General features: G+C 37.5%; 1 protein-coding gene across 1 annotated transcript in view; it reads left to right on the forward strand.

The window, feature by feature from the left end:
• The window catches only part of LOC105272231 (Hormone-receptor-like in 78), a 112,592-nt gene that overhangs the window by 57,628 nt on the left and 27,060 nt on the right, over window positions 1-27,904 (forward strand). Inside the window, exon 7 of the mRNA XM_011314250.1 lies at window positions 17,170-17,447. Within this exon, the coding sequence (XP_011312552.1) occupies window positions 17,170-17,447 (278 nt within the window). The remainder of the gene's footprint in view (window positions 1-17,169; window positions 17,448-27,904) is intronic.

The following is a 27,904-nucleotide window of genomic DNA, read 5'->3' on the forward strand; positions in this document are numbered from 1 at the left end:
CTTGATTATAATGACCACCAAATTATTCTCCATCGGTTGTAATTATTTTTGAATTGTTTCATCATAACTTCTGCTCATTATTATTGTAAAAAAGGAAAAATCTATTAAACAACAACTAATTACTCCCAAATTATAATTATGTTCTCCTAAATTCCACCAAATTACTACCTAAATATTTATGAAGAAAAAAGTTTGAAAAGTTAATAAAAAAATTATATTTCTTCCAAATGCACAGTGCCAAAATTTCCTCTAACTGACTAGTTTTATTCCCTAGATCCCTAGAACAGCCCACCCAAACAGCGCTAGGGAATAGTAACGCTCACGAAATAAAACTCATGAAAAAGTGCATTCGTATCCGTTGCTATGGAGTTATTTTTGTAATAATGTAATAAGTGAAAAAAGTAAAAATCTCATCAGAAAGATCAAACGCGATTTATGTAATATATCTAAGGATACTTTTGCAAAATAGCGTGTGTTTAAAGGGGAAAACAGCAATGGAAGTTTTTTTAAGGGTTGAGGGGCGAGTTGTTAGCTGTAATATATACACGACAGCTCTCTGCCTGTGACGTCACCTCTGCCTGTGACGTCACCTCTGCCTGTGACGTCAACTCGGCAGATACGCTATCGCGTATCTTGATCATATGCTAATTTCCGGATGCTGTGGAGTCGTACAACTAAATCAACTAGGTAATTTGTGATAGGTAAGAAGTTGGTCACATTCATGGAGAGGTTCACTTGAGGGCAATCTAACGAGTTTTCCAAACACTATTCCATAAGGTGTGTGCTTGATTCCTTCGTGTACACTGGTGTTATATGGGAAGGTAGCCAATTCTAACCACTCATCCCAATCATCATCGGATTTAGTGTAGTGTGTGACCTTGGCCGAGGAATTAAAATATATTAATTCCCGGCACAGACACGATAATGTGAGATTGATGGTATTCGGGAAATGAAGTAATGGAAAGCACGGGAGGACCTGAAACCAGAAGGGGGAGGGGAATTTTGAATGATTACTTGGGGTTAGTATATAATTGAATTTATATTGATATATTTCCCGAGCACAGAACAGACACAACAAAATAATATTGTATAAAAAATATGATTCGGCCTTGTTATTTTAATAGTTCGAGGGTGGGAGGTAAGGCCAGCCAACTTGCGGCTACACGACAGATTCAACAACAAAAAGGGAAGGGGTGGCTCTAACTATGAAACAAAAAAAAGGGGGAGAAGCGAAGGGTCCGAGTGAATGATAAGTATAATTATGGGGCGTGATTTACAAAGGTAGTGAAGGGTACTCACGGGGATGGCGGCTTCCTCAATCCTTCACAAAAATTCTCCAACCGATACTCCTCACGATGGCCATTCCTCCCGTCGGCACTCCTGGTTCTCTCCTAATTTTTCCAAGGGCCACGTGTCCACTTTTCTCCCACAATTTCTCCTTCCGCACTGATCAACACTGAACTCTCCGTTATCTCTCTTCCAAAAAACAACTCTTCACCAATCTCTCCTTTTTTCCTCCTCAAAACTCTCGGCAAATCTCTCTACGTACTAATTAATCTCTATGTAATAAAATATTCCTTCCGCAGGGGCAGCTGTATGACGAGTGATGGCGTCTCATTACTCGTCCACCTTCTTCCCCGATTATCGGTGATAATCGGGGTCAATCGGGAACACTCGTCATTGAGTGTCCTCGTCCTAGTTATTAATTCATGGTTCAGTGAGGGATGTCCTTTTATCCCTTCCGGGTCACGTGGGCAGTGACGTAGTCGTGAGGGGTTTCTTCTCTTCCCTTGTCTGTCTGCTGCTGTCATCGTTGCCTGCGGCGGCAAGGGGAAACGTGGGGCGGGGGTTTTCATCTTCTCCGTCGTCGTGAGTGTAGTGGTGTGTGCCGCGGTGAGGGGAAACGGGGTGGGGAAAAGAACAGCTGGGGAGTCGGTTGCCCAACAGTGACAGTTTTTCCAACCTTAAAACTACCTTACAATTTAACAAAACACAAAACGCATTCGTTACTATTTTTAGGGGGCAGTGGGAGGGCAGAAAATATCGCCTCGTCACAAGTGTTTTATAAATTCACTCAAAGTGTGGTGAGATCGTTCAAGAGAACCAGTGCATTGGGGATGATAAGCGGATGTAGTCTACTTTCTAATTTTAAATCGCTGAGCGATACGTTGCATCATGCCATTTGTGAAATTGGTTTCTTGATCGGTTAATATGGCTTTTGGAGCGCCGAAAGAACAAATGAATTTTTTTATAAACGCATCCGCGACTGTGGTTGCTAACGCGTCTGGAAGCTGCACCGCAATTAGAAATTTTGACAAGAGGTCCTGCATGGTCAAGATCCAGACATTTCCGCTTTTGGTTAATTGTTTTGCGCCGACTAAATCCATTGTGATCTTATCAAACACTGTACCCGGCGTGTCGGTAATGATCAGGAGTTGTTTAGTTTTTACTCTTTGCAACTTTTTCAACTGACAATCTAAGCATTGTTGGATATGACGCTGTACGTCTCTTTTCAAATCTTCCCAAATAAAGTTTTGTTTAATTCGCTGATAGGTTTTGGCCACCCCTTTATGTCCACCTAGAGAATGCATTTCTTCAAAAACGAGATCTCTTCTTTTCTCGGGAATGGATCTAACGAGTCCCATACAAATGAGAATTTTAACTGGTGATTCGCCAAAGGTACGTTTTATTATCAGGAAACCGGAGTCCCATGTGATGTTCATTATTTCTCGAGTTTGCGCGATGCTAATCGTTTGGAGTTGTAGATTTTCGGCCATGGCCTTTAAGTTTTTGAAGGAAGTTTCGATTACGTGAGACGCGCGAACTAGTGATTCTTCTGTATGTATTGCTAAAGGCAACGCGAAATGGAAATAACGGTTGAATTTTTGGTTTTGTACAACGCCTTTCAATAGGTTGTTAAATTCCGGTAATTTTCCTATTTCATTTAATTTCTTTCTACCGTCATCACATGGTCAATTGTCGGTAGTTATAAAATAAGCTAAATGATCCTTTCTCAAATCAAAGAGGTCCCTGATTTGTTTTATATTAAAGTATGTTTTTAGCATTTCATTTAATTATTCTGAAGAAGTGATAACTTCAGCAATTTTTGAAAGATTGGATGGTGTTTCGCAAGCCAATAATTCGGGAATCAATTCTATTTTATCATTATCAGTTTCGATGTCGTCGATTTCATTGATTGTGGGTAGTGTAAACAAACGATTTCGTCTTGATCGCAATATCCTATCTGATGGAATAATATTTTTTTATTTTTCTACATCAAGTTTTCCCTTTTCCGATGGGTCTGATGCAGTTTCAACTATTTCATCTATATTATCATGTCTCTTTCCCTAGGATGTTGTTAATATGATGTCTCCTTTTCCTTTTCTTTTATTAATTGTGGACTTAGGATGCCCGATAGGATATTTCCTAGGTCTTCCACACCCTCGTTTCGACCTTTCCTTAACGATTTTCGATGTCAAATGTCCATTGGGATATTTCCTGGGTCTTCAGGGTCCACGTTTAGATGGGATTTTATTATTACCTATTATTTCATCATTTGATAAAAACGACTTCTGACGATCGTCAACGGACTTGATTAATTCCGTTGATTCCTGGTGATTTTCACAATTTTTACCTTCAATATTTAATTTAATTGACTCATGTGGTTGATTTAAATTCGCATGATTTTGATGCATTTTATTTTCATTGTCTATTTTATTTGACCTTTCTGATTTTTCGGAACTCTGATAGACTTCATTTACGTTATTTGACTTGCTTAATTCATGTAATTCATTTTTCTCAATCATCTCATTATTTGCGTTCAACTCATTTTCCTCATTTAACTCATTATTTTCTATAAACTCCTTTGGTTTTCCGTAACTATGACGGTTTTCATTTGATTTGTTTAGTTCGTTTGATTCATTTCCTTCATTATTTGACTTGTTTCTTTCATCTGTTTCGTTTGATTCCTTTAATTTATTTGTCACATTCAATTGATTTGTTGATTCATTATCATCATCATTCTAATTGTCTTTAGTAAACATTACCATTTTTGATTCACGCGGTGTGCTTATACCGGGTTGGTAGCCTAGAACGAAATAATCTTCCTTTGGCCTTTGTTCCAATAAGTTTCTCAATCCTTCATGAGTTTTCTGCGCTCTCAATTTCCTCTCTTGTTTGGAGGTATCATTAGCGGCTCGCATTACCATGTGTGCCGAATCGATTTGCTTGACAGCGTTCCGTGACAACGCATCCGCATTTGAATTAATTTTGCCTGGTTTATAAATTACATCGAAATCAGATTCACCTAGGGCAAGTTGCCATTTCATTACTCGATTATTGACTCCATTGACTGTTTTGAGCCAAACCAAGGGTTTGTGATCTGTTACTAAAATTTTTTTTTTTTCATAAATATATGTTCGGAATGCTTGAAGGCGATGCATGATAGCTAAAGTTTCCTTTTCATACGTTCCATAATTAATTTTTGGTCCTCTAAGAACCCGCGAGATATAAGCGATGGATAGGTCGTTTCCGATTTTTCCTTGAGAAAGAACTCCCCCAACTGCTTCCTTAGAGGCATCCGTTGTGATAACAAAGACTTGATCGAATTTTGGGTATTGTAAAGTTGGTGACGTCATTAGTTTATTTTTCAATTCTTGGAACGCTCTTTCTGTTTGAGAGTCCCATTCAAACTTAGTGTCTTTTTGCAATAGTCTCGTAAGTAGTGTCGCTATTCCGCCGTAACCTTCAATGAATTTACGATAAGACCCCGATAATCCCAGAAATTGCCTTATTTTCGTTTGACTTGTTGGTGTAGATAATTTTTCAACGGCTTCGATCTTTTTTGGATTTGACCAGAGTCCATCTTTTCCAATTATGTGTCCTAGATAGGCGACTTCTCGTTTCAAAAATTCACACTTATCGGGTTATAATTTGAAATTTGCTTCTCTTAATTTTTGAACCAACAATTCATATTATCGCATGTGATCTGTTAGAATGTCAGCGTAAATGACTATGTCATCTAAATAGACAAAGAGCTCGAATCCTTGCAACCCAGTTAAAACCGTATCCATAATTCGCTGGAAGGTAGCCCGCGCGTTTTTCAAACCCATTGGCATTCTCTCGAATTCGTAATGCCCAAATGGTGTCGTAAAAGCTGTTTTGTGTCTGTCTCTTGAATCCCTTTTGATTTGATAAAATCCCTGAGTCAAGTCAAACACAGAAAAATAATTTGCTCCTCCCAATTGATTCAATATTTCTTCAATGTTTTGTAAGGGGTAAGCATATGCGATCGTCAACTCATTTAGTGCGCGAAAATCAATTACTAAGCGCCATCTTTTATTACCTTGAGAATCAGGTTTCTTTGGGACAATCCATACTGGACTACAATAGGGTGATTTTGAAGGACGTACGATTCCTTTTTTTTGTAATTCCCTTACTTGAATATCAGTCTAGTCTCTCAATGACATTGTCTGTATTGTTTAGTATGGACCGGATGTAAACTAGTCGCGGAGATTGGTTCGTCTGGTAATTGGTAAACGTCTGATGATTTTAATAATAAGTCTTTGATGTAGGATGCTTCTTCATCATTTAGATGTTCTAGTCTCAATAATTCTTTTAATTTCTCTAATCTTTCGTGTTTATTAGTTATAATTGTTGGCTCCAAATTTTCCGGAGTGTCGAGTGTGAATTCTATCCCGTCTTCATTCATTTCATCTGGGTCCTTTGTTTCTGTCTTGATTTAAAAAATGGTTTCACATGTTTGTTTGAAATCAGCTTCGTATGTGGATTGAAGATCGTTAGTGGTTGTTTCGAATTCTCTTTTGAGATCAGGATCTTCCATGATTTCATTGAATTCTAACAATCCTAATTGGGGTACAACGAATTTGATGATTGATGATTCCTAGTTTGGGGCAATTTTTCGCGATGTGATCTTGGCCATTGCAAATTTGGCAAATCATTGGAAGTTGGGATGGTGATTGATTGAAATTTGGATTTCGAAAATTATTATGATTCCCTGTATTATTTTGATTGAAATTTTGATTGGGTCTTCCAATAATTGTTCAACATTTCAAGGCATGATATGCAGGTTTACCGCAAACCTGACAGATAATGCGTTGATTTGATGCAAATGTAGCGTTTGAAGTGTTGATTGGTACCGAATTTCGAAATCCTCCTTGTCTAGTGAGGAGAACCTGATTTGTGGGTACTGATTTTGAGTTGGCTGTATATCGTTGCCGACACTGAGATGCTTTTTTCATGCTGCCGCAAATTTGACACGTAATTATTTTATTGATTCGATCATTTGAAATTACTTGACTTGTTTCGCAAAATAATACAGATTTTGATTTTTTGTCCACTTGTATATTTCGTAATCCTAATTCTTTTTCTAATTTAGCTTCCGCTTTTTGTGCTTCATTAACAGCATCTTCAAATTCAGTTGTGAGATCCTTCATTTCATGTCGGATTATTTGAAGTTATCCATCACTGAAAGTTCCAAGCATCTTTCTCGTGATTATTTCTTCATGTGCTAAATCGTTCTTGTCACCTGATGAGGTGTCCTTTGTTGGTTTAAAATCGGGAGAAATTTTCAATTGTTTTATTCCAATTCCCAAGCGTGGGGTGGAAGGAATCTGATCACTTATTTGAATAGTTTTACTGGTGATTTTCAATTCTTAAATATTCAATATTTCTTCAAGAGAATGGTTCTTGAGACATGAATTTTCAACTTGTGAACCAATTTCAAAGTGTGGGTTGAATTTCCTTGGTTTAATCAGGGGCGAATCTGATTCTACGATTGTTTCAAACAAGTCGTCATCAATATTCAATTCCTCCTGTTGTGTATTTTTTTCGTTGTTATTATCGGTTGAAGAAATACTCTTTTTCTTCCGATAGGAGAATATTGGTGAGAGACCTGGAAGAATGGGATTCACCGGAACACAGAGATTTTCCGAGATAAATGGTGGAAAATAGGCGTTAGAAAAAGACGATGGTTCGAAATTTGTGAATGAGTCTAATGAGAGTGATAAACTTGGTGGATTAATATGTATTGAATCGCTGTGCTCAATTCTTAAAGATGGTCGAATTTTAGGAAAATAGGGATTTACGCGTAATTCTTCCGTTTAAATTTCAATGTCTTTAAGTTGTTTAATCTGTTTCGATTTTATAACTGGTTCATTTAACTCAATTTCAGGATGTTCTTGATGATACTTCCTAGTCAATGGCCGATTTTCTTGGTCAGTCATTTCTTATCTTCAATGAGCATTCTACTCAAGTCTCCTTATTAATATGGATTCTTAGCTTTTCAAAAATTTATCATTCAAATTTCTGCTAAGGCATTTTTATATCCCGGAGGGGCTCCCACTTTTGTTACGTTACGTTTTCCTCTAAATATTTGATAATTATTATCAAATAAATGCTGTAAAACTATGAATACTATGTTCTCCTGTTTCGCCTACCTTTCGGAAATAGCTTAGGATCGGAGTAAATGCCTGGAGGAATTGAGTAAGGAATGATCATACCTTTTGTTTTAAGAAATTTAATTAATTTTCATACATGATAATGATGAGAAATCAAGGAAAGTGATCCTATCAAAAATTGGCATTTTAAATTTATGAACAGGGTTGATTGACAAGTTTTTTTTTTATGAGGAGCGATTCCCTTAAGAACAATAATTTTTCATAGAGAACACTAAATTTTTCTCGACAATTTTTAAGGAAATGTTCCCTTTTGGAATTTATCAGTCAAAAAAAAAATTAATTGTTTGATCATCTTTAAGAGATTTTTAATTGAAATGTTAGTTTCAAAATCAAACCTTTGAATTTAATTAATCTCTTCTAAAGCGTTGCTCTTAGCAGATCTTGGAGAAATTTTTCCTTGGAGATGTTTGATTCTTTCCGCCCTTCAGGAAAAGGTTAAATTAGTGAATGGACCGCGAAATCAAAATAATCTATTGGTTAAATTTTTAGTTAATAATTCAATAATAATCGAATAATTATAAGGTTAAATAGATCAATAAATGAGAAATTTAAAATTTAATTCGAATTAATTCGCATTACCAAATTTTTGAATCAATAATCTGGAAAATTGTCTAGTGGGATAATTGAAAAATTCAATTAAATTATTAATAAGAATTTCAAATTAATTTCAATTGAATCGCGTGGTTAATACTTCTAATTTAAATCATTCGGGAAATTGACTAATTGGATAAATTACAAAAGAATTTCAAAATGGAGGTAATTAATTAAAAATTTCAAATTCTAATTCGAATTAATTCGCGTTGTCAATCTTTTTAAATTAATTATTAATTTGTGGAATCGCTTAATTGAATAATCACAAATTTTGAATAAGGTAATTAATTAAAAATTTCAATTTCTATTTCAATTTAATTCGCCTTGTCAATATTTTTTACATTAATTAATAATTCGTGGAATCGTTTACTTGAATAATCACAAATTTTTAATAAGGTAATTAATTAAAAATTTCAAATTTTAATTTGAATTAATTCGCGTTGTCAACTTCTATATTAATTAACACAATTAACACAGAAATGTCTAAATGAATAATCATGACTTTTACATGAAGTAATTAGTCAATTGAATAAATCACGCACTGTCACTGTGAATTTTTAATGAAAAATACGAACCTTTCTGTAAATTGGTGATCTCCTTGTTGTTGATTATCTAATCCACTATCCTGTCTCTTGGTGTGAATGTTATGCCTATTATCTTTTTGTGAATAATTGATTCCTTGTGTATATCCTTCCGGTATGTATTATCCTTCTTCGTAGATGGAAATTGGTGTATGTTAATTCATACACGAATTGACAATTGTGTGAGAGAGGGGGAACACGGTGCACTGCTGAGTGCCCATGCAAAATTTTTTTGAGGATTGGAAAGGGGGGTAGGTTGCGTAACGCACTCGCTTGTGCGTTGCTGGAGGATTTCGGGCGGCGTGGCAGGGAGGGGTTTGCTTGGGGACAGTCATATCACTATTTCCAAGGGTAATGTGATGCCAAGGGTGATAAGGCGCTTTGGTAACGCATTCCTTTTATTGTTTAATATGAGAATGTTAGATGAACATTCTCATATTTGAAATTTCCACTTGCTTTATTTTTTTGTGTAAAATAAGTATTGGAATTTTTAATTTGATTCCCCTTTTTTTTTATCAATTATTATTATTAATTATTTTTGTTGATATTATTGTTAAATTCCATTGGAAATTTATTTTTCAATACGATTTAATACTAATTTTATACGTCTTGACGTTACAGTACTGTACCACGACTATACCATTACGCACCATTTAACACGTACCTAACTCCTTTCGTTCCCTCCTACCCGTCGCCGCTATGATTGAAAAAACAATAAAAAATGAGCAAAATATATAAAACATTCTTTTATTGGGAAAAAATATATTCTTCTAGAAAATGTTTTAAAATTACAATTAAACAATCAAATAATTGACAATTTAATAATTTAATTCTTAACTAAACCTAAAGATTTAATCATGTAAGGCTTGGATGGACTATCTATCAAAAGTACATCTTTTGTTTAAATTTCATATTTTTAGCCTAAAATACATTGAAATTTGGGATTAAATTTTTGTTGCGGCAAGCACTTGAATTGACATGAAAAAATAATCAAAAAAAGAGAAAAAATTATTGCAGGGCGCTACAAAGCGTTATTGTTTAAAAAGAATTTACCAAGTTTACTAAAAAATGATAAAAAATACGTAACTTACCATTGCATCTAGCTGTCATTCAATCTCCTGGTGAACAATGCTAAGCTGCTTATTTTTTTTTATTTGTTTGTAAACTTGGTAGACCTCTTTTAAACAATATCGTTCTTTAGCGCCCTTCAATAATTTTACGTCTTTTTTTAATTACTTTTCCCTGTCAATTCAAGTGCTTGCCACAACACAAATTTGATCCCAAATTTCGATGTCTTTTAGGCTAAAAAGATAAAATTTAAACAAAAGATTACGTTCAATAAATAGTCCGTACACGCTCTGAATACATACAGACTTTAACGATTTAATGTTGCTGCTTGTGGAGATGTGGGCATTGTCGGACATCTTCTCTTGTTGAAGAGTGCTCAAAAACAGAAAAAAATAAACATTAATGCTGGAGGTAAAAATGGAATTAGTTATAAAGTTAATATGGTAATTCTTACCAGTGAGATACAATGTATATTTTGTGTCCTCAACCCATTCTCGAGGTTTGCTTAAAAAATTAAATGAGTAGTAGTGGGAAGGGCCCAGATTTTGCCCCTTCCTGTGAGACATAACCAAAATTTGATCTCTCCAATCCATTTGATAGCTGCACCTAAAAAAAACAATGATTAGTAGTGAAAAGGCCCATACATAGTTACAGAAAAAGAGAGCAATTAAAGAGAACATAGCCCCTTCCCGCTGTCTTCTGTGATGCTCAACCATAGAACACCATACAGCATCTCCAAATAATTAAAATTAAGGATGGACAAGGGATGAAGTGGTAATCGTTTAGGAAACGGCATTGATCGCTTCAATGTCGGCAATAATTGATGTGAAGACTAAATGCAACAATTTATGCAACAAAAAAATCGAAAATTTAGTCTCCGGGACCGCCCAACGCAGCGCTGGCGCGCCGCAGGCACTTACGGGGGCACAGGCCCCCACGCACGTGCGCGTGCGCGTACGTGCGCGCCCGCCAGATGTCGCTATATGTAAACGAGTGTTAAGAGTTAAGAGTCTCTGCGCTACACCGTGCCCCCGTCCTCGCCCTCCTCCTCGCACCCGTACACCTTGTCCCCGTCCTTTGATTGACGCCATCATCAAATTCCTTTCCAGACAAGATATTCCATTCAAACAAAAAAAAATAAAATCATTAGATTTCAGTTACACTTATAAACATCAACACTAAACTCTTCCCGAAAATTCTCAGTGGGGAGAAAACACTATAATCCGAATTTGCGCTAACTCTATACGCACTCTGAATTTTCTCTCAACCTTCAGAAATTTCAAACAAAATTTCAGACAGCTCTAAACTTACTCTCATCGTGGTTCGTTAAGGATAGGATACAAAATTGGTAGATGCTGCGACAGATAGAAGAGAAAGATGAAATGCAACCGGCAAGTGCAGTACTAATGGATGTCCTGCCAACTCAAGTGGACACAATGAGCAAACGGTAATAATATTATTTCTGTTAGAACATACGTGAATCGATGTATAGAACAATCTATCACAATAAAAAGCGTAGATGGCGACACTCCTAAACAGACAGATGATGCCAACAAAACTGCAATAAGAATGCCAGATATGGGAATAGGACAATTTCTATGCTAATAAGGCATTCGAAAACATTTACCACAAATCTGAGAAATTAGAACAGTATAAGTTTCATCACGAAGGGCTGAACAGCGGAAAACTCCAACTGAAGTTAATGAACACCCGCCGTTAAAGAATTCATCAGCCCTTCTGAACTTCTTCACGGTAAAACAGTATTCGTTGTCAATTGCGATAATATTTTGAAGGATATTTATCGAAGAATTATCAAAAGTACTGTGTTATCACGGTTATTCAACGAAATAGTGAGGCCGCGATATTTGAGTGCGTGATATTGAAAACAGTTTGCTGGAGGAGATGGTGGAAGAGGTTCATACCACCGACGTTTCCCAGCAACCAGTCTTGAATCGACTGATCCTTCAACAGGGATTCCCTCCGAGATGTCCATGGTTTTCCTTTAAATATTTCACCCGTAAATTTGTTGTAAATGCTGATGCGGTTTGCGATAAGTGTTGGGTACACTGCAGTTACTACGGTTGAAATTTTTATATATCTGGAAAACTTGGTGTAACAATAAAAAAGGGGGCTTGAAAAACCCTACACAATAGTAAGGAATGTCGATATGTCGAGCCTAAATACCGATTATGCGAGGTAACCACAATAAAAGGTACCCCCTAGCAGGTATTCAAGGGGACGTCATTACGGCTTGAGAGGCGTTAAGGAGTGACTATCAAGGCGACAACACCTGGAAACCACGAATCATCTAAAAAGAAGACATACAATTGCTCAAAGGTACAACTAAAGAGACCCTTTTCACTTCTTTTCTTCCTTCTATTGAATCTGGGGGCCAATAACTTAAACAACCTTCCAATGGCAATCGCAGATGGGAGCTGCCCCAAAGAATTAAAAATGTCGGCAACTTAGAGATGGACCATCTCAACCGCGGGTCTGCCGATATCGACAAAAGAAAAGATAGACGAATAGGGGGTGCATCTGCTCCGGATGCTTCCCCCCGTTTGTTATAGGGGGTTAGCCGAGACCATGCCGTCACCTGCACCCTATATCCAACAAAAATTATGAGATGGCTTCCGGGAATTGGCAAAATTCATCAGATAATTTCTTGTTGTCCAAACAAAGGAACATCTCCAGCCTCAAACGGTCCACTCCATTTGACAAGCAAGCCTTCTAATGAACAATAGTTATCTATCGTCAAAGAGGGTGTCAAATTTATGGGCCATGAACGTCCAAAATTGCGTAAACATATCACTTTTGACATTGGAAGAATATTAATTAGAGAGAGGCCAATGCGCGCTCGTCCCGTCTTTTTCTCAAAAACTTCTACCTCTGGAAATGGGGAGTAACATCAGGGTGAGGGTAAATTGCCCAGAAACATTGTGAATATATATAATCTTTTTGAATATATTGTTAAACATATGAAAATGTCTCCCACCATATCTCAAAAAACCTTGGATGACGAAATCTCAAAATGGCAATGGCCGTAGGGGAATCACGCTTGAGCAGTATATAAAGGGCGGTTGTTCGCCAAATAAAGTCAGTCTCGATGGAATCTCCGACTCGAACTCTTCGAGTGGTAGCCTGCTCGTCATCCAGTTCAACTCTTCAGGACCAGTCTACAAGGAAGCAACTCTGCAGGACGACCCTCTGACGTCAACTCGACTCTCCTTGCAATTCCAAATCGAGTGCGCAACTTTAATGACAACCAACGGGTCCAAAGTAAAATTTCGACTCTTGGTTATCAACGAGGGACCCTGCTCATTATTACAGCTGACCTTTCAAGATCGATCTGATGGGACGCAGGTCTGCGGCATCGCCCCCTCTCATCGCTACAAGTTCGAGTGGACAACTCCATTTTCTGCACTGCGTCAGATCGACTGCATTTCTGCAAGACAGCTCCGAGCTGGTAAATCGCTCAACGTACAACTGAGCTCATCCTGAGTATACAGCTCAGAGAATCTTCTGGTTAAGCCAGCAGCAACCTGGTAAATCTCTCAGCGTACAACTAAGTTCATCCCGAGCGTTCAGCCGAGTATATTTCTTCAAGCCAGCACCGACATGATAAATTACTCAGCGTAGAACTGAGTTTATCCCGAGTATGCAGCTTCGGGATTTTTCGAAGCCTAGCAACATAATGTTAGGGAACAACCAAGTTTTGCCTGAGTGAATAACTCGGTCCTATCATCACTACTAACGCCTCTTGAGTCACCACATCATCACAACCAGCGTTACAGAATCGTGTCGGAGCATTTTCAACTCCATCAGTGCTACAGGACTTAGCATTCTTTTGGAGTTCTCCGGAATCCACTGCCAAGAGGAAACACCAAGAGATCGCCTCTTCCCTCTTGCCGTTTATTTCTACAAACGAAAGTCAGAAAAAAGCACCAACAACATTTAAATTATTCTCCCCTACACTTTGTTTCTCTCTACCCTTGGTTTTTATCTTGGACTTTTACTATTCTCTATCTCAAGTGAAGTGTAATAAATTTAAAATCTATTTAAAGGAAAACCTAACGGTATCTTTCTCTTTGTGTGCTAATTCCTCATACTATAATCATTGTGTACTTCAGTACGTAGTCCCACGCAATAGACCCCGCTAAGTGAGGTTTATAAGATCCTTTCTCCTCCGGACACTACCTGTCGTGACTACTGACGGTCAATTCACCTGAACGGTTCACCTTTTATTCGATATTTCGACCTACTTAGTGACTCAGTGCCCGCTACATCAGATTCTCTGAAGGACGTTCGCGATTTCAATTTGAATTGCCCACATTTGAATTTTTTGTTGAGCATCCTATTCCCATCTGCGGTTGGCTACTGCGTGTTGCTCGTTTGGCGCATTGGAGGGATTCAAATTGTTTGATGCGTCCGGTCCACGATCGGGATCTCCTTTGTTTGGCTCGCATAGGATATCCAAATCATCGGGCGCGCGAGGAATACTCGAAACTCGTGACTCATTCAACGCAGATAGATCACTCGCTATTATCTAAGTCAGAAATGTGGAGACGAAGATCATCATCATCATCGCTCTCCATTGTATCGTCATTTCGAGGAGCTGTATCTTATGCAGAAACAGGATTCTGTCTAGCAAAATTGGGAATATTCAATTGAGAATGAATTCGAAATTCTTCACGTTTACGGTGCGCCAATTCTCAGATTCGCTGTAACCGAAGTTTATGCTCTCGACTGAAATTGTCTGGATGTTTTCGCTTACGTTTTATACTCAATTGCAACAATTGATTCGCAAAGATGACAATTATAAAAAGTTTTACTAAAATCCACTGGAGAAACAGACAACGGACCGGTCTGCTGAAGCGAATTAGACTAAACGATTAGATTAGTTATAAAAACGCGGAGTTATTCTTTCGGATGCAGATTGAAGAAGATATTAATTTATTCGTAATTCTTATATACATTCTTTAGGACGAAAAACCAAAATTTATTATACAACCTTGGCTGAAGTTGCAGGCCACAGCCATGATTACTTCGTAGATCACCATCTTTTTTCAAAGACAATCTGCGGGAAGCATAAAATAGTTGACGAAACACGTAGAAAACAGACATGTGTATGTTTCTTTTTCAGCAATGATATTGTGAGGTACAAAACTACTAACAAAATCGATTAATGATAGCCGTAATATTTACATTGAAATTGCATGTTGAATCTAATTTTGTTGTTCTCATGTTGCTGCTGTTATCAATTTAGAGCAATTTAGTCGTTAAGAAATACAATAATAGTAATTGACTACGCTCTTAGAACAATTTCGGAGGAATTTTCCAGGATATTGGGAAATATTTGAAAGATATAATGAGTAGCGCGCATGTCTCTCGACGACAAAGTCTATGAGGCAAATCTAGCTAACGACCCTAACTTCGTAGATATTTTGCGAAAACTTCATGATGAGGTAAAATGACTGTAAACATTATCGTTTACACTTCTTTATTATGTGACAAATCTGATATTAATTATGACAATTCCGGAATATCCCCCAAATCTTATTGCAAATTACTTCATTTGAAATATTTTTTAATTTCACTTTTATTGACATTGTTTTATCAAAGAGAATTGTTGACACATGATTGAAGGTAACCTCATTGTTTGTAAAGTAATTTAACGTTTAATTACCACCAATAAATTATTTTCGAATTAAGTATTTGTAAAATCGATTTTTTTTTCACTGAACGAACCGGCCCAAGAGTTTAATACGATTTTTTCATGCAAAAATAAGACGTCTGAGGTAATAACCGCCATACATGTTCCAAAACTTCAGTGCATTTTGTTTGCATTGTTAAATGAGTTGAAAAACTTACCTAAAAATAATCGTGGACTACAACAATTCTGCTCACACACAAAGAACCTGCTGAATTAAAAACTTCCTCCAAAAAACACAGACAAAACAATCGCATGTTTGGCTCTGTGGGGTTTTTCTGGGAGAAGGAAGAAAGGAAGTGACGTCAGCGACATCGTACCGCGGTACTAATGCGCAGACCACGAAAATTATTTTCAATTATTCTCCTAATAATAGTACGCCGTACTTGTATTTTGAATGTGTATAAGGAAAGGTTCATTTCTGCAACTAAGAAAAGCCTACCTAAATACTTAATTACAGTCACGGAAGAAAGTACATTTATGGCGTACTTTTCCAATATTCCCATACCTATCCCATCAGTATTATAAGAGTACGCGATACTTGTATTTCGAATTTTCGATTACATACGCGACAATGAAAGATGAAGTATGAGTAGATATGACTATAAGTCGTAACTAATACATGAACAGTGAGGAATGAGTGTGACAGATTGTAGACTTCAACTTTCGAGAATTAAATTTTTTTGGTAATCACATTAAATACACATTAAATATCTTTATCGAATAGATTTAACTAAGCCATTTCAACCATTTCAGTTTAGGACAGTAGTTGGAACATAGCCACCTCCGCCGTAATTATACTGATAAGTAGACAGCTGTCCTTAATAGACGTGGTTAATTTCGGAGTTTTGGCTGTTCTATCAAAATCATCCCAGCGGCTGACACTTTTGCGTTTTGGTTCGCACGCCGAGAGCTGTATATATTCGTTCCTTTCCCCGGACCAAGCGGAATACGTCACCACGCGTATATATATTTTGATGAACGTCGAAATGACTATGTCGAAAAAAGTAAAAACAAATTCATTGTGTTTGTTTTTGAGATATTGAAGAAAGAATCCTGTTTGGTGAGCTACCTGGATGCTGCCGGGTTAAGGGAAAGGGGCGAAGATAGATTGATACGTTGATGTACTTCAATCGGTACAAATCGCGTGAACTTCTTTGGCGTACAAATTACAATTTAATTGGTGAATGTCTCAATTTGTTGAACAACTGATATAATGACTTGGTAAACTCCACGGCACAATCGCGAATTAACACGAATATGTGTGATCGTTGATGTACTCGAAAAATTGGGTGAGCGTTCTACTTGATATAATGAAAACACGTCTGCACTTGAAAGGATATCGGTAATAAGTGTCGATCTATGGGGGGTTTGCTCGCCTAGTGTCTCGAAAATCCGATTGACCCCGAGGTCATCCGAAGTCTCCCGATGGTTGTCAAAATTATGATGGTTGAAGTTCGTTTAATTTTAAACAAATCCAAAGCTATAACAATGGCATTTAAATAAAAATTATATGAGTGATCGGGCTGAACATTTATGTAGTAGAGGTTATATTTTTAGTAGTACGTTGAAACTCATTTTTCATTGTTTAAATATGACCGTTGCCTTATCCAGTAAAAGTGAAACTGTATAGAAGTTTACAATGCGTTTGCTACTTCGCTCTTGTATACCCAGTGGATCCGATTAATCAAGAATAAAAGAATGAACAGGAAATTAATAATGCTATTTTTTTTATTTTTAGATCCGATGTACAAACATCTTTAGTGAGAAACTCTTGGGGTCAATTATTCACTCTGGGTCTAGCTCAATGCGCCTACACCCTATCGCTTCCAAGTATTCTCACATCAATAATCAATCACCTTCAGGCGAGCATCGCTCAGGAGAAAATAACAGCGAGTAAAGTGAAGCTCATCACTGAACACATATGTAGGCTACAAGATTGTGTTAGTTCATTGCAGAAGATGCAGGTCGACGCCACCGAATATGCTTATCTCAAGGCTTTGACATTATTCAGTGCTGGTAATGCAATGTTTTGTTATTTTCAATGCTGAAGAATTTTTGTTGGGAAGATTAAGTGCAGTTAAAATACTCACAACAATTGAATTCTACCTTGAGGGGGCTTGATGACAATCATTGAAGAAAGCTGTAAAATGTTCACTTTAATATCCTCAGCTTTCTAAGTAATGAATTTTCCATATCATCAAATTTGAAAAAAAAAGTGTTCAAATGGGATTCAAATCAAGAACCTAAAGATTTCCCATCTATTATTATTTATCTTCGTCTAGTAATATCATTTGACATACCAAAGTTTTCTCCATTTTCGATCAAATGACTCATCTCAGTTTTTCAATTCGATAACTTATGGCAACTTACCGACAATTCATCTTTCTTCGCAAAAAACTCTGTCACTTTGTTTGCTGGACTGTCTTGCTTAATGCACCAATAGAAATAATAATCCTTTTTTTTTAATTTAATACGGGGAATGTTTTTCTTGAAACTTTCATTCTATTATGAACAAATTCGATTTGGTATCTTTCTCACCAGGCCATTATTGTAACAAAAAGTTTAAAAACAATATTTTGCACAATTTCGTTAACTTCACTCGTTTAAAATAATACTGGAAATTAAAGGGAACGTCAAGCTAGTATAAATCAAATACAAAAAAGCTTTAAAAAAAGCGTCGCGACCAACTTATTTGGCTCGGTTTTCCATACTAACATGGATATAGCTCAGAAAGTTCTGCATCCTGAATCATACTTCAGGATCAGAAAGTATATTGCTGCACGAGATGTTTGTAAATTATGTTTTGTTTCAATCAGCCAGAACTCCTCCATGAATTAGACCCACAGTTATCTGATGGGGCAACCTTGGAATTTATTGTTCCCTCGCAATCTGTTTTTTTCAAGGAGCTCATTTTTGTTTAACAAAGGGAGGGGGGGGGGGGTGGATTTTTTCGCAAATTGATGCTCAAACGATTGGCAATCGTCTGAACCACCGAAATTCTCGATCATTTCAGTATACATTTGCGTGAAGATATTTTACCAATTTGTTAAACAAGTTCCGAATTCGTCAACCAAAATAGAACTGATGAAAACAAAAGGTTGTGAGGAACCACTAAATCTCGACGCTTTACACAATTGTCAATCGGTTGAGCATAAATTTTAAAGGAAATTGTTCCCGCCTTTGTTCAATAATTTTGGAATTTAGTAACAAAAATAGAACCGTTAAAAAAAGGTTTCCGAGGGGCCAATAAATCTCCATGTTTCAAATGATTGTCTACCGTTTGAGTACGCATTTTGCGAGACGACTGTTCTCCTATTTGCTTAACAATTTTTTAAATCTGTCGACAAAATTAGAACCATTGATAAAAAAAAGGTTCCGAGGGACGAATAAATCTTGACGTTTCAGGTGATTCTCAATCGTTTGAGTATATATTTACGCGATGATTTTTTTACTGATTTATTAACCAAAAATCGAATTTGTAAACAAAAGTGAAGCTGTTGAAAGAAATTATTTCTGATGGGCCAATGATTTTCGGCATTCCAGGATTCTGTATTGTTTAAGTATACATTTGCCAAACGATTTTTAACAATTTGGAAAAGAAATTTCAAATTTGTGAACGGGCAATCATTTTTCGTTTGTCATCGGTGGTTTCTTCATCATACCCCCACTCCGCATTATATCATATGTCTTTGCTCGTTTCCGGACATCATCGGTCTTCTCGAATTATCCACACTTTCGGGCTCCCGACCTGTTTGACTTCTAGGTACTTCCTCTATTTTAGTACCGTAGCTGCTGCTATGAAACCTTTCGGTTGGACCATCGCCATAAGCGTTAGCCATCTCCGTTTTAATCTCTGGTATTATACTACACTGTTTCCAATCGCTGAACGAGATAAATGAGAATTTGAGTCGCGCTGCTAACACAGTGGCTCAAATATAACCCGTTAGTTAATGGATATAAAAGAAAACGCGGGAAATGTGCATGAATGCTCATTGCTATGTGGATATCTTCGTTAATATTCAATAATTAAACCGATAATTGGATCAGTAGAAAGCTGATACGCGATTTATATGATGTAACTAAGTTTAGTTTGCATCTAAGTGATCGCGTAAATTTATTAACTAATAAAATGGATTGGAGGTGGTGGAAGGGAAGTTGTGTGGTGTTTAGCTACTTGGTAGCTCTCGGTGGTCTTTCGCGTATAAAACGTGTACTTGGCCGATACATTACCGCGTATCTCGATATATCCGTTATAGGCCGAGATTGTGAGTTTACAGTCCGAGCGGGAACCAGGGAATGCAAACACAATCGTCGGAAAAATTCTTTTCGGCCCAGTAACGAATAATGTTTTTTTCATTGAGTCCGTTGACAGGGTTTGATGACCGTTCATATTGTGAATTTTTAGTTGGAAGTACGGTACGGGTCTATTCTTTCATATTATCTTCAAGATGCTGTTTCATTCGAAAAATCCGCTTAATTCATACTCGATTTTTTGGATTTTATTTAATTATAAGTCAAGAGGATAAGTAACTGAGAGCGAAATATGAACTATAGAAGACCTCACCAACAGATCAGATGCACCGTTCGCGTGACAGATACCGCTTTACCTGCTAGAACACTATTCTTCACGTTATGCAGGCGCCACGACTGGGACGTGGTAGTGACACAACTCCCAAAAAGAAGACCTTCACCTAATTAAATGATCCCATGGCGCTTAGACATATGATAGTGAAGAAGTGACCTTAATAGAACATCTCACCCGTTCTGCTGGCATTGATAATTTTCGGAAAAGTTGATGAAAAATCTTGATTCGCCTCTCTTATATTCTAATACCTTAACAGACAAGAAATATAACACCATAAAAAGAATGCTAAACGTGCTGGTAAGTCTAGTTATCGAGACGGATAATCTGAAGGAAGTTGTGGAGACGCTGACTTGACGAAAACGATCTATTAAAAATAAACTTGGCTAATATACCCTCTCAATAGGCTTCTTATTGATTGAATTCTCCGGAATGTTGCCCTCACGATCTGTCTCGAGTTGTTCAATATATGCTCCGTCTATAGGATAAGCATGGCAGTACTTAAGCTGCACACGTTTGTATTGATATGCGAAACTACTCACTCCTCACTAACTTTTCTAAGAAACAGTTATACAGGTGAGATGTATACCGCCTTGGAAGGAAAGCTATTTCGATGTACTCAAACATTTTATGGTCAAAATGAAAAAAGAAGAATCCAATGTCACACTTCTCTGATACTGTGATAGTAAGATAGTAATTATCTTAGTTTCGAAATAGCTCTCCTTGCCAGTCGGTGTACATCGAGCTTCTACACACTTGGTACTGAAGGAACCCAATTCCTTTTCATTTTCTTTTTTTTCTGTTCTGGTACAAAATTGACAGATTAATGCAACTGTTAAAGTCAGAGAATACATTACATTACATACCTACATTTTCAATTATGGTCGGAATGATCGAACAGTAGTGATGTTGTTATTAAATATTATCAACCATTGTTTTCGGTTTGTTATTTGGCTGCCCATTTAGTTTAGAGTCGTTGGAGAAGTTCGTTAAAATCCCTATGACTTTTTGATAGAGTTGCTTCAACATCGCTTGGCTTTTGTATGGAGGATAAACTTAATTGTTTATAAGTGCAATATACATGGTTTGTCTGGTTTGTTTGGAAAGCGTGTAATTCCCAAGGACGTTATCGAAGTTCTCACTAGAAGGTCCGCATCGGCACATAAGCTGACGCCACAAAAGGGTTTCTTTTTCGAAAAGCAACAAGATAATGGTTGTTAGTTCCGGCTTTGTTGATCTAAACTGTCGCTTTTCTGTTTGTTATGAATGTTTGTTATGAATCCAGGGCTTACATTTTTTTTTTGTAAAAACCCCTGAAGTATTTTTATTTCTTGCCAGCCACCTCATGACCAATGGTTTCATTTATGCAAATCTACATTGTTTCATTTGTCGAATCCAGCTGGAATTTTTCGCGGAAGTTGGTAAAGAGAGAATCCATTCAAATTCAATCATATGTTGATTGTTATACCTTTGCCTAAATTTTCTATAGTTAACTTTAATCTTTAGAATAGCCTTACTTTTACTCGCGCTCGGGGCAGTTTGAGAGCCGGTGCCGATGTAACTGAAAGACTCAGAAAAAATTTTATAATCGATAAATGGTAGTCGAGGGTAACTTTTATTGCCTCATTGACGGCCATGCATTCTGCCGTGTACACCGAAGCTTGGGGGTTAATACTGAAGGTCAATGACAGGTAAAACAGACCCAGCCGGCCGAAAGTCCACTTGATTTTTTACTTCCATCAGTGTACATTGCGATATTGTTTTGTCTTTGAACCTTCGGCATTAGCTCAAATCCTGCCAAGTCGTCTTTTTTTCCTACTGCCGATAGAATTGTTTCATAATCATAACTATACATGCTGAAATGGTTGTCAATATTTAAATTAGAAAGAAGGGATGCTATTTTGCGGATAGATTTGTCAATGAAACGTTATTTACTGTCGGAGAGGAGATCGATGCTACTGGTATATTCTACTGGGGAGAGGGAAACCTATGTGCTTCGATTAGAGATGGCTTTTTGCAGAATTTTTCTACTAGACCCTCTGTATTGGCGTTTATTTGTTTATTAATAGGTCTATTGTTGACCCCCAGCTATTCTTAAAAATTTTGCAGCAGTTCCACACCTACGAAGCTTTTTCATTGATGTCTATAGTTTTCGCGAAGGTGTACAAGCCTGTTTTTCTATTTTGCCAAAAAAACTTAACCTCGTCTTTGGCTGCCGCTTTAAGGGTATCCCGGTCTTCAGAAGATTTCATGATCCCGAACCCGGCAATACCCAATGTCTCACCAGTGCACCGAATTTCGGTAACGAGAAAAGGGAAGTGGAGATGCGGAGAGAAAGCGCGGAGTGTTTACTAGAATGACCTCAGATACCTGCAAGACTCTCAGTCGATTTTGATTGAGGATAGCTGGAACGGCTTTTTAGAATAGATTCTCAATAGCTACTTGCGTGAGGTCAGGGAAATGATCCGAACTTTTGGTTTTGTTTTCCACAAGTCCTTTTATGTTGTTAGCTAATGAGCGTAATGATAGTAGATTTATATGCGATTGACTGGATTGTCGATACGATTGACGGTGCCAGTATTATATACAATTAAGTCATAGTTTGCGATAGCATGGAGTAACATCTTTCCTTTCTGCTGTCTTTGAAGCACTGGGCATCGGCTTTGCAATTATCAAATTTCTTCATTATACTCAATGCACGATTTTTCATGTCCTGATGGGGAGATTGTTTCTCGAATAGTCTACATTGCCGATAGTGATGTAAAATCGTTGGGATTTTTCTTGCTTTTGTAATAATATTGGTTACATATGTCATACTTTCAAGGAACTCCCGAAGTTGCTGAAAGGTGAGTGGAAATTCTATTATGTTGTCGTTGATGCGGCATTTGAGATCCCAGTCCTCTCTATATCCCTTGGAGCCCAATGATTCTTGACGCATCGGGAGAGATAGAGGTTCTGTGTCTGTTTGCTGGGTATCTCTGTCCTTTTCCCTCCGTATCTATACATCCATGTGACTTGGAGTCTCCAGAGACCTCGGAGGAATCAGATTCTGAGTCCGAGCTGTCACCATTCTCAATATGCGCTCCTACCTTGGTAGCATTAGCCGTTGCCGAAGAGGAGACAACGTACCTTTCTTGAGGTGATAGACGGAGTGGGGCAAGTGGCGGGAAATGAGTGTTTCAATCGAACTTTTCCTGGTCGATGTCCAAAAAAGTACAGCCAGGCGATGCCGCTGTAAAAGAGCGATCGATTGAGTTATCGATTATTCAGGGGGGGGGGGGATCTTATCTGCCATTGTGTGGGTAAGATGCGTTTGTTCTACTGGATAAATATGGAAATGACATTACCTTGGATAGTAGTTAGAATACGTTTCGGCAGTTTGTCAACCTCTTCGGGGCTAATATAAGTTAACCCGGCTCACACTGTTGCGATGGTACCACGGGTTTAATCCACTGATCTCTATATAACTGGATAGCTGACTCCATAGTCCACCGCTGAGTCCCATAGAAAGTCAGGCAGCGCCTCCCAATACCAGTCATCGGACTAAAATGTTATCAACTGCGCATGCGCGGCACAGTTGTCTGCGCGAGCACTTACTCATAATTACCGAGAGTAATTGGAAACTTTCCCGATTCTTTTCCCAGATAGATTATGTGAAAAATGCGTCAGCATGTGTTTAAGGGGGCTTTTATGGGCACAATTAATAACATATACATTGAATATATTCATATGTATACATATATATATTGTAGAAATTGGAGACAGCAGATTATATATAAAAATAGCGCCCCTACATAATTTTTTCGAGCTTCAATGCAACTCCATTTATTTATTTATTCAACGACATAATTTTGTATTACATTTATAGTATACGAGACTTTGCTGTGCTTACCTTCCCATAGTTTTTTCAAACTGCAACTGCTTACAAACGTTATAGAAAAGTAGGCCATTTTGCAATCATCCATCCTGTTATTGATGAAAATTAATGATTCACACTACAACATGGATATAAATCGAAATTATCTTGTCGACGTGCAAATCATGAGGAAGGCAAGGTAAAATAAAGCAAGGACATATCAACTTTTATCACAGTTACCATTTTACTCCACCGCCCCCATGATTATAGGTAGCGGAATATAATCGGAATGTAATATAATTGAAATGACCTAATTAACATGTGAAAAATCAAGCAGTGAAAATAATGTAATAAAATGGTAAAAGAATGAATCACAAAAATAGGATCACGAAAATATCACTAATGCTATTGTTAAAGGAGGAACACAAAAAAATCACTGGTGAGCCCAAACAATTAGTCGTGTTAGAAAATGACTGATCTTTGTCCCTGTAATAAAAACTGACAGATTTTTAACTGCAGCATACATGCGAATTTCAATATAATGAATTAAAATGTGTTTAATCAAAATGCACATGTAACTTATGCAATGGTCCCAGGAGAAAGTTCGGTGAAGTGGTCATTAAGCTCTGGGAAAAGCTGCTTTCTAGATGATAATAATTCGCGATACGCAGCGTTAGCGAGGACAGCTGGGAAGTTTACTTCAGTCGGAGGCCTACCCATATTGCTATTACACGAGCGTCTAAATAGTGTCTCGGCAATAGAACAAATACTAATGACACTGTCGGAAGGAATTATTGAACCGCCTCGGGATTTTAAGAGAATTAAATCAATCTCATTCGTTGAATTTTGAGGCAGAGTTGATGTAGACTCTTTACAGCCAGCAAGACACTCAGGACAATTCACTGTGTTAGATAATTTTCGCACGATGTAGCCTGCAGTGTAACTAACACAGTTGACAGTAAAATCCGTGAGAGCAGTCGGGACTGCCCAAGCAAAATTTAAAAAATCATCGAGCTCTTCAATTCCATTAATTCCTCCGGCAGTTTCATTGTAATTTAAAGAAAATTTCTGCTCGACCTTGCTATTTTCAATGGCATTATAAACGTCCATATTGTACCGATCCATTGTTGCAATCCGTTTAGTTGTTCTAGATGAAATATGAAGGATTTTAGTCTGATCCTGGAGACGAGCATTTCCTGTAATAATCTGAATATTGTGGCGAATGAAACATTTTGTACGCGGAAATAAATTGTGCGGCCGTTGGGTTCGGACACCAAGCATTTCGACTCCTTATTGCTGCAAAAAGTAACTCCAAATCATCTTGACTGACTCTGTATGTTAATAAAAATTTCAGTGGTGCATCTTTCGGTTTCACGTATCTATCGAATAATGCGATTGATGACAGTACTGCTGTGTAAAGCCCTATAAAACCCGTTTTTCGTCTACCTTTGAAGATTGGCGTACCGTCTAATAATTTCAACTCGGATAAATATCTGATGACTTCCAAAATACGCGCGCGCCAAATATGTTCATTTTCCGTTCGTAATTGACTCTTAAAACCCTTCCCCCACGGATTGCGAACATTCAAAAAATCGAAAATCAAATCTATTTTACGAATGAATTTAGCAGTTTCCTCGCTGCCTTCAAATTGTGGTAAGCGAAAAACTTTGCAACAACAATCAATTGAGTCTGCCACACTTGAACTCAATGATTGTGCTGCTAAATATACTTTCATTTTCATTTTTTTATAATCAATGTGTGTCATACGCAACTTGTTACCCAATCGTAATCCTTCATCCTGTTGAAGTAAAGCTAATGCCTGAATGTATCTCCATTCAATCCTATTGTTTTCATGATCTACAAGACATGGCCAGTCCCCTAAGGTATTACGCACGTTCTTGAGACCATGAGCTGGATCAACTACCACGTGGACATCAGGTTGTCCTTCAACAGGATGAGAGAAATAGGGTTTGGCAGTCGAGTCCATTGTCATGACTGTCCCAAGTTGCTGAAGTGTAGCAAAGTGCTCTGCTGGACCATCTAAAGTCAACGATGCAACTTCCACTCCGACCTTATTCAATCTAATTAAACATTCTTTAATAAGATACGTTTTTGTTCGCGATGATAAGCCATCAATTAAAAAAAAAGCTACTGGAAGTTTCCACGATTCATCAAGTGACCCGACGAGAAAAACAAACGCGTTTTTGGCTACAGAAAATTGAAATTTCTCAGCTACTTCAATTCCAATATCCACGTATCCACGAATCTTATCGTCTTTCAAGCGCTGCATACCTGATTTAATTCCCATTTCGTCAATTATCATCGCACAAATGAGGCGTTTACCCTGCCTTACGAGTTCCTGACTTTTTAAGTTCAAAGTATTGAAACACTCCTCAGAGAACCGAGGCTCTGCGTCTACAGCACTATACCAAGCACGTAGAACACTGGGGTGAGGTAGTGCTGCCTCAAGGGTTTCACGAACATAATTATAGGCCCTTGGTGAATAGAAATGAAGTGTCAGAGCAAAACACCTCAGTTGTGGAGAATGTTTCACCTTAGATCGTTTGCACGTTTGTACATTGTCATGCACCCGTTGAAAAAGCTCTCTACTGATATCATTAAAGCCATCAAGGCTGTACTTACAGTTATCTTCAATATCACCAGCTGCGCGCAGTGTAGTGATGATGGCTTTGAATTTTTGGTTCCTCTCCTGATGACGATTGGTTTTCTGCTAAAGTATCTTCTTGTCCCGCAAGAGCTTCTCCACTTTGGCCCGGGCATCTCTCAGCTTACGTTGGGCAACCTCTCCAAGCTCGGCATATGAATGATCGTGTGAGATCGTTTCAATGTTTGCTGATGTTTTCTGACATCGATCTGTGAACATAAATTGAAAAATATTTTTAGCACCATTCTCGATATTTATTAAAGTTATCTACTAATATAATTAAGATATTACCATTTAGTTTCCCACGCAATGTGAAAGGCAAATTTTTCTGCGCTTCCAGCGAGGATAGTGTCAGCCGCTTATTGTTCCGCACTTCCCTAGGCGAAATTTCCTCATGTTTCATACCTGAAAAAACGTAATTCATTATTCTATTATAATATGATTATATTGATTTCGATTTTTTTTAGATGCTTCAATATTGAATAAAAAACATTCCTGTTGAATACAAGTATTGGAAAAGGATTAACTTACATTTATTCACGTGGACGATAGTCTCCGCAGCCGGTGATAATCCTAAATTTTCTTTCGATCGCCGGAAAATCGTTGGAACAGACCCTATCCGTAATCTTGCTCTGGAGTCACGAAAATCAATGGACTCTTTAGAAAAGTGGTCCGCGCAGAGCACATGCCACTTTTTAGGCATCCAATTGAGTTTCCCCATATTCCGCCCCCAGATCTTCGCCAACTTTTCATCCTTCGGAAATCTAAGTTGGAAAGAAAGAAAAACATTATTAAAATTTTATATTATGAGGTTGCATACGAAAGAATAAACGTGATTGACAATGTGACCTTGGCCGGGAAATTAAAATATAATACCTCCCGATGAAGGCACGAATAAATGAACAAATGGAACGAAGAAATGAAACAACTGATTTGTTATGGAAAATTACTTTGCTTCGACGGGAGGGACCTGAAATGAGAAAAGGGGGGGTGAATAATTACTCGGGCGGCTAATAAAAATAAGTAATATATATATTTCAATAAATGACTGAGCGGTTAAATCTAGTAAATCTCATCACAAAATCCAAGGCCTTTTCTTAATAATTAACCAAGGATTGGGGGGTAAGGCCAGCCAGCTTGCGGCAACACGTAATTATTATTAGAAAAAGAAGGGGTGATTCTATCTCTGAAAAAAGAAGGGGGAGAAGTAAGGGGTACGAGTAAAAAGTATCGCTAATTAGGGGGCTTGAATGATGACAAACATAAGTTTCCGTAAACATTAAACAATGATAATAATTGAATGTAGAGGCTCACCGTTGGGGGGAAATATTATTACAGGGGTGTCGGTAATACTTGTTGGGGTGGGAAAG

This window comes from Fopius arisanus, unplaced genomic scaffold (assembly GCF_000806365.1).
Source record: "Fopius arisanus strain USDA-PBARC FA_bdor unplaced genomic scaffold, ASM80636v1 scaffold00150, whole genome shotgun sequence".
NCBI lineage: Eukaryota > Metazoa > Arthropoda > Insecta > Hymenoptera > Braconidae > Fopius > Fopius arisanus.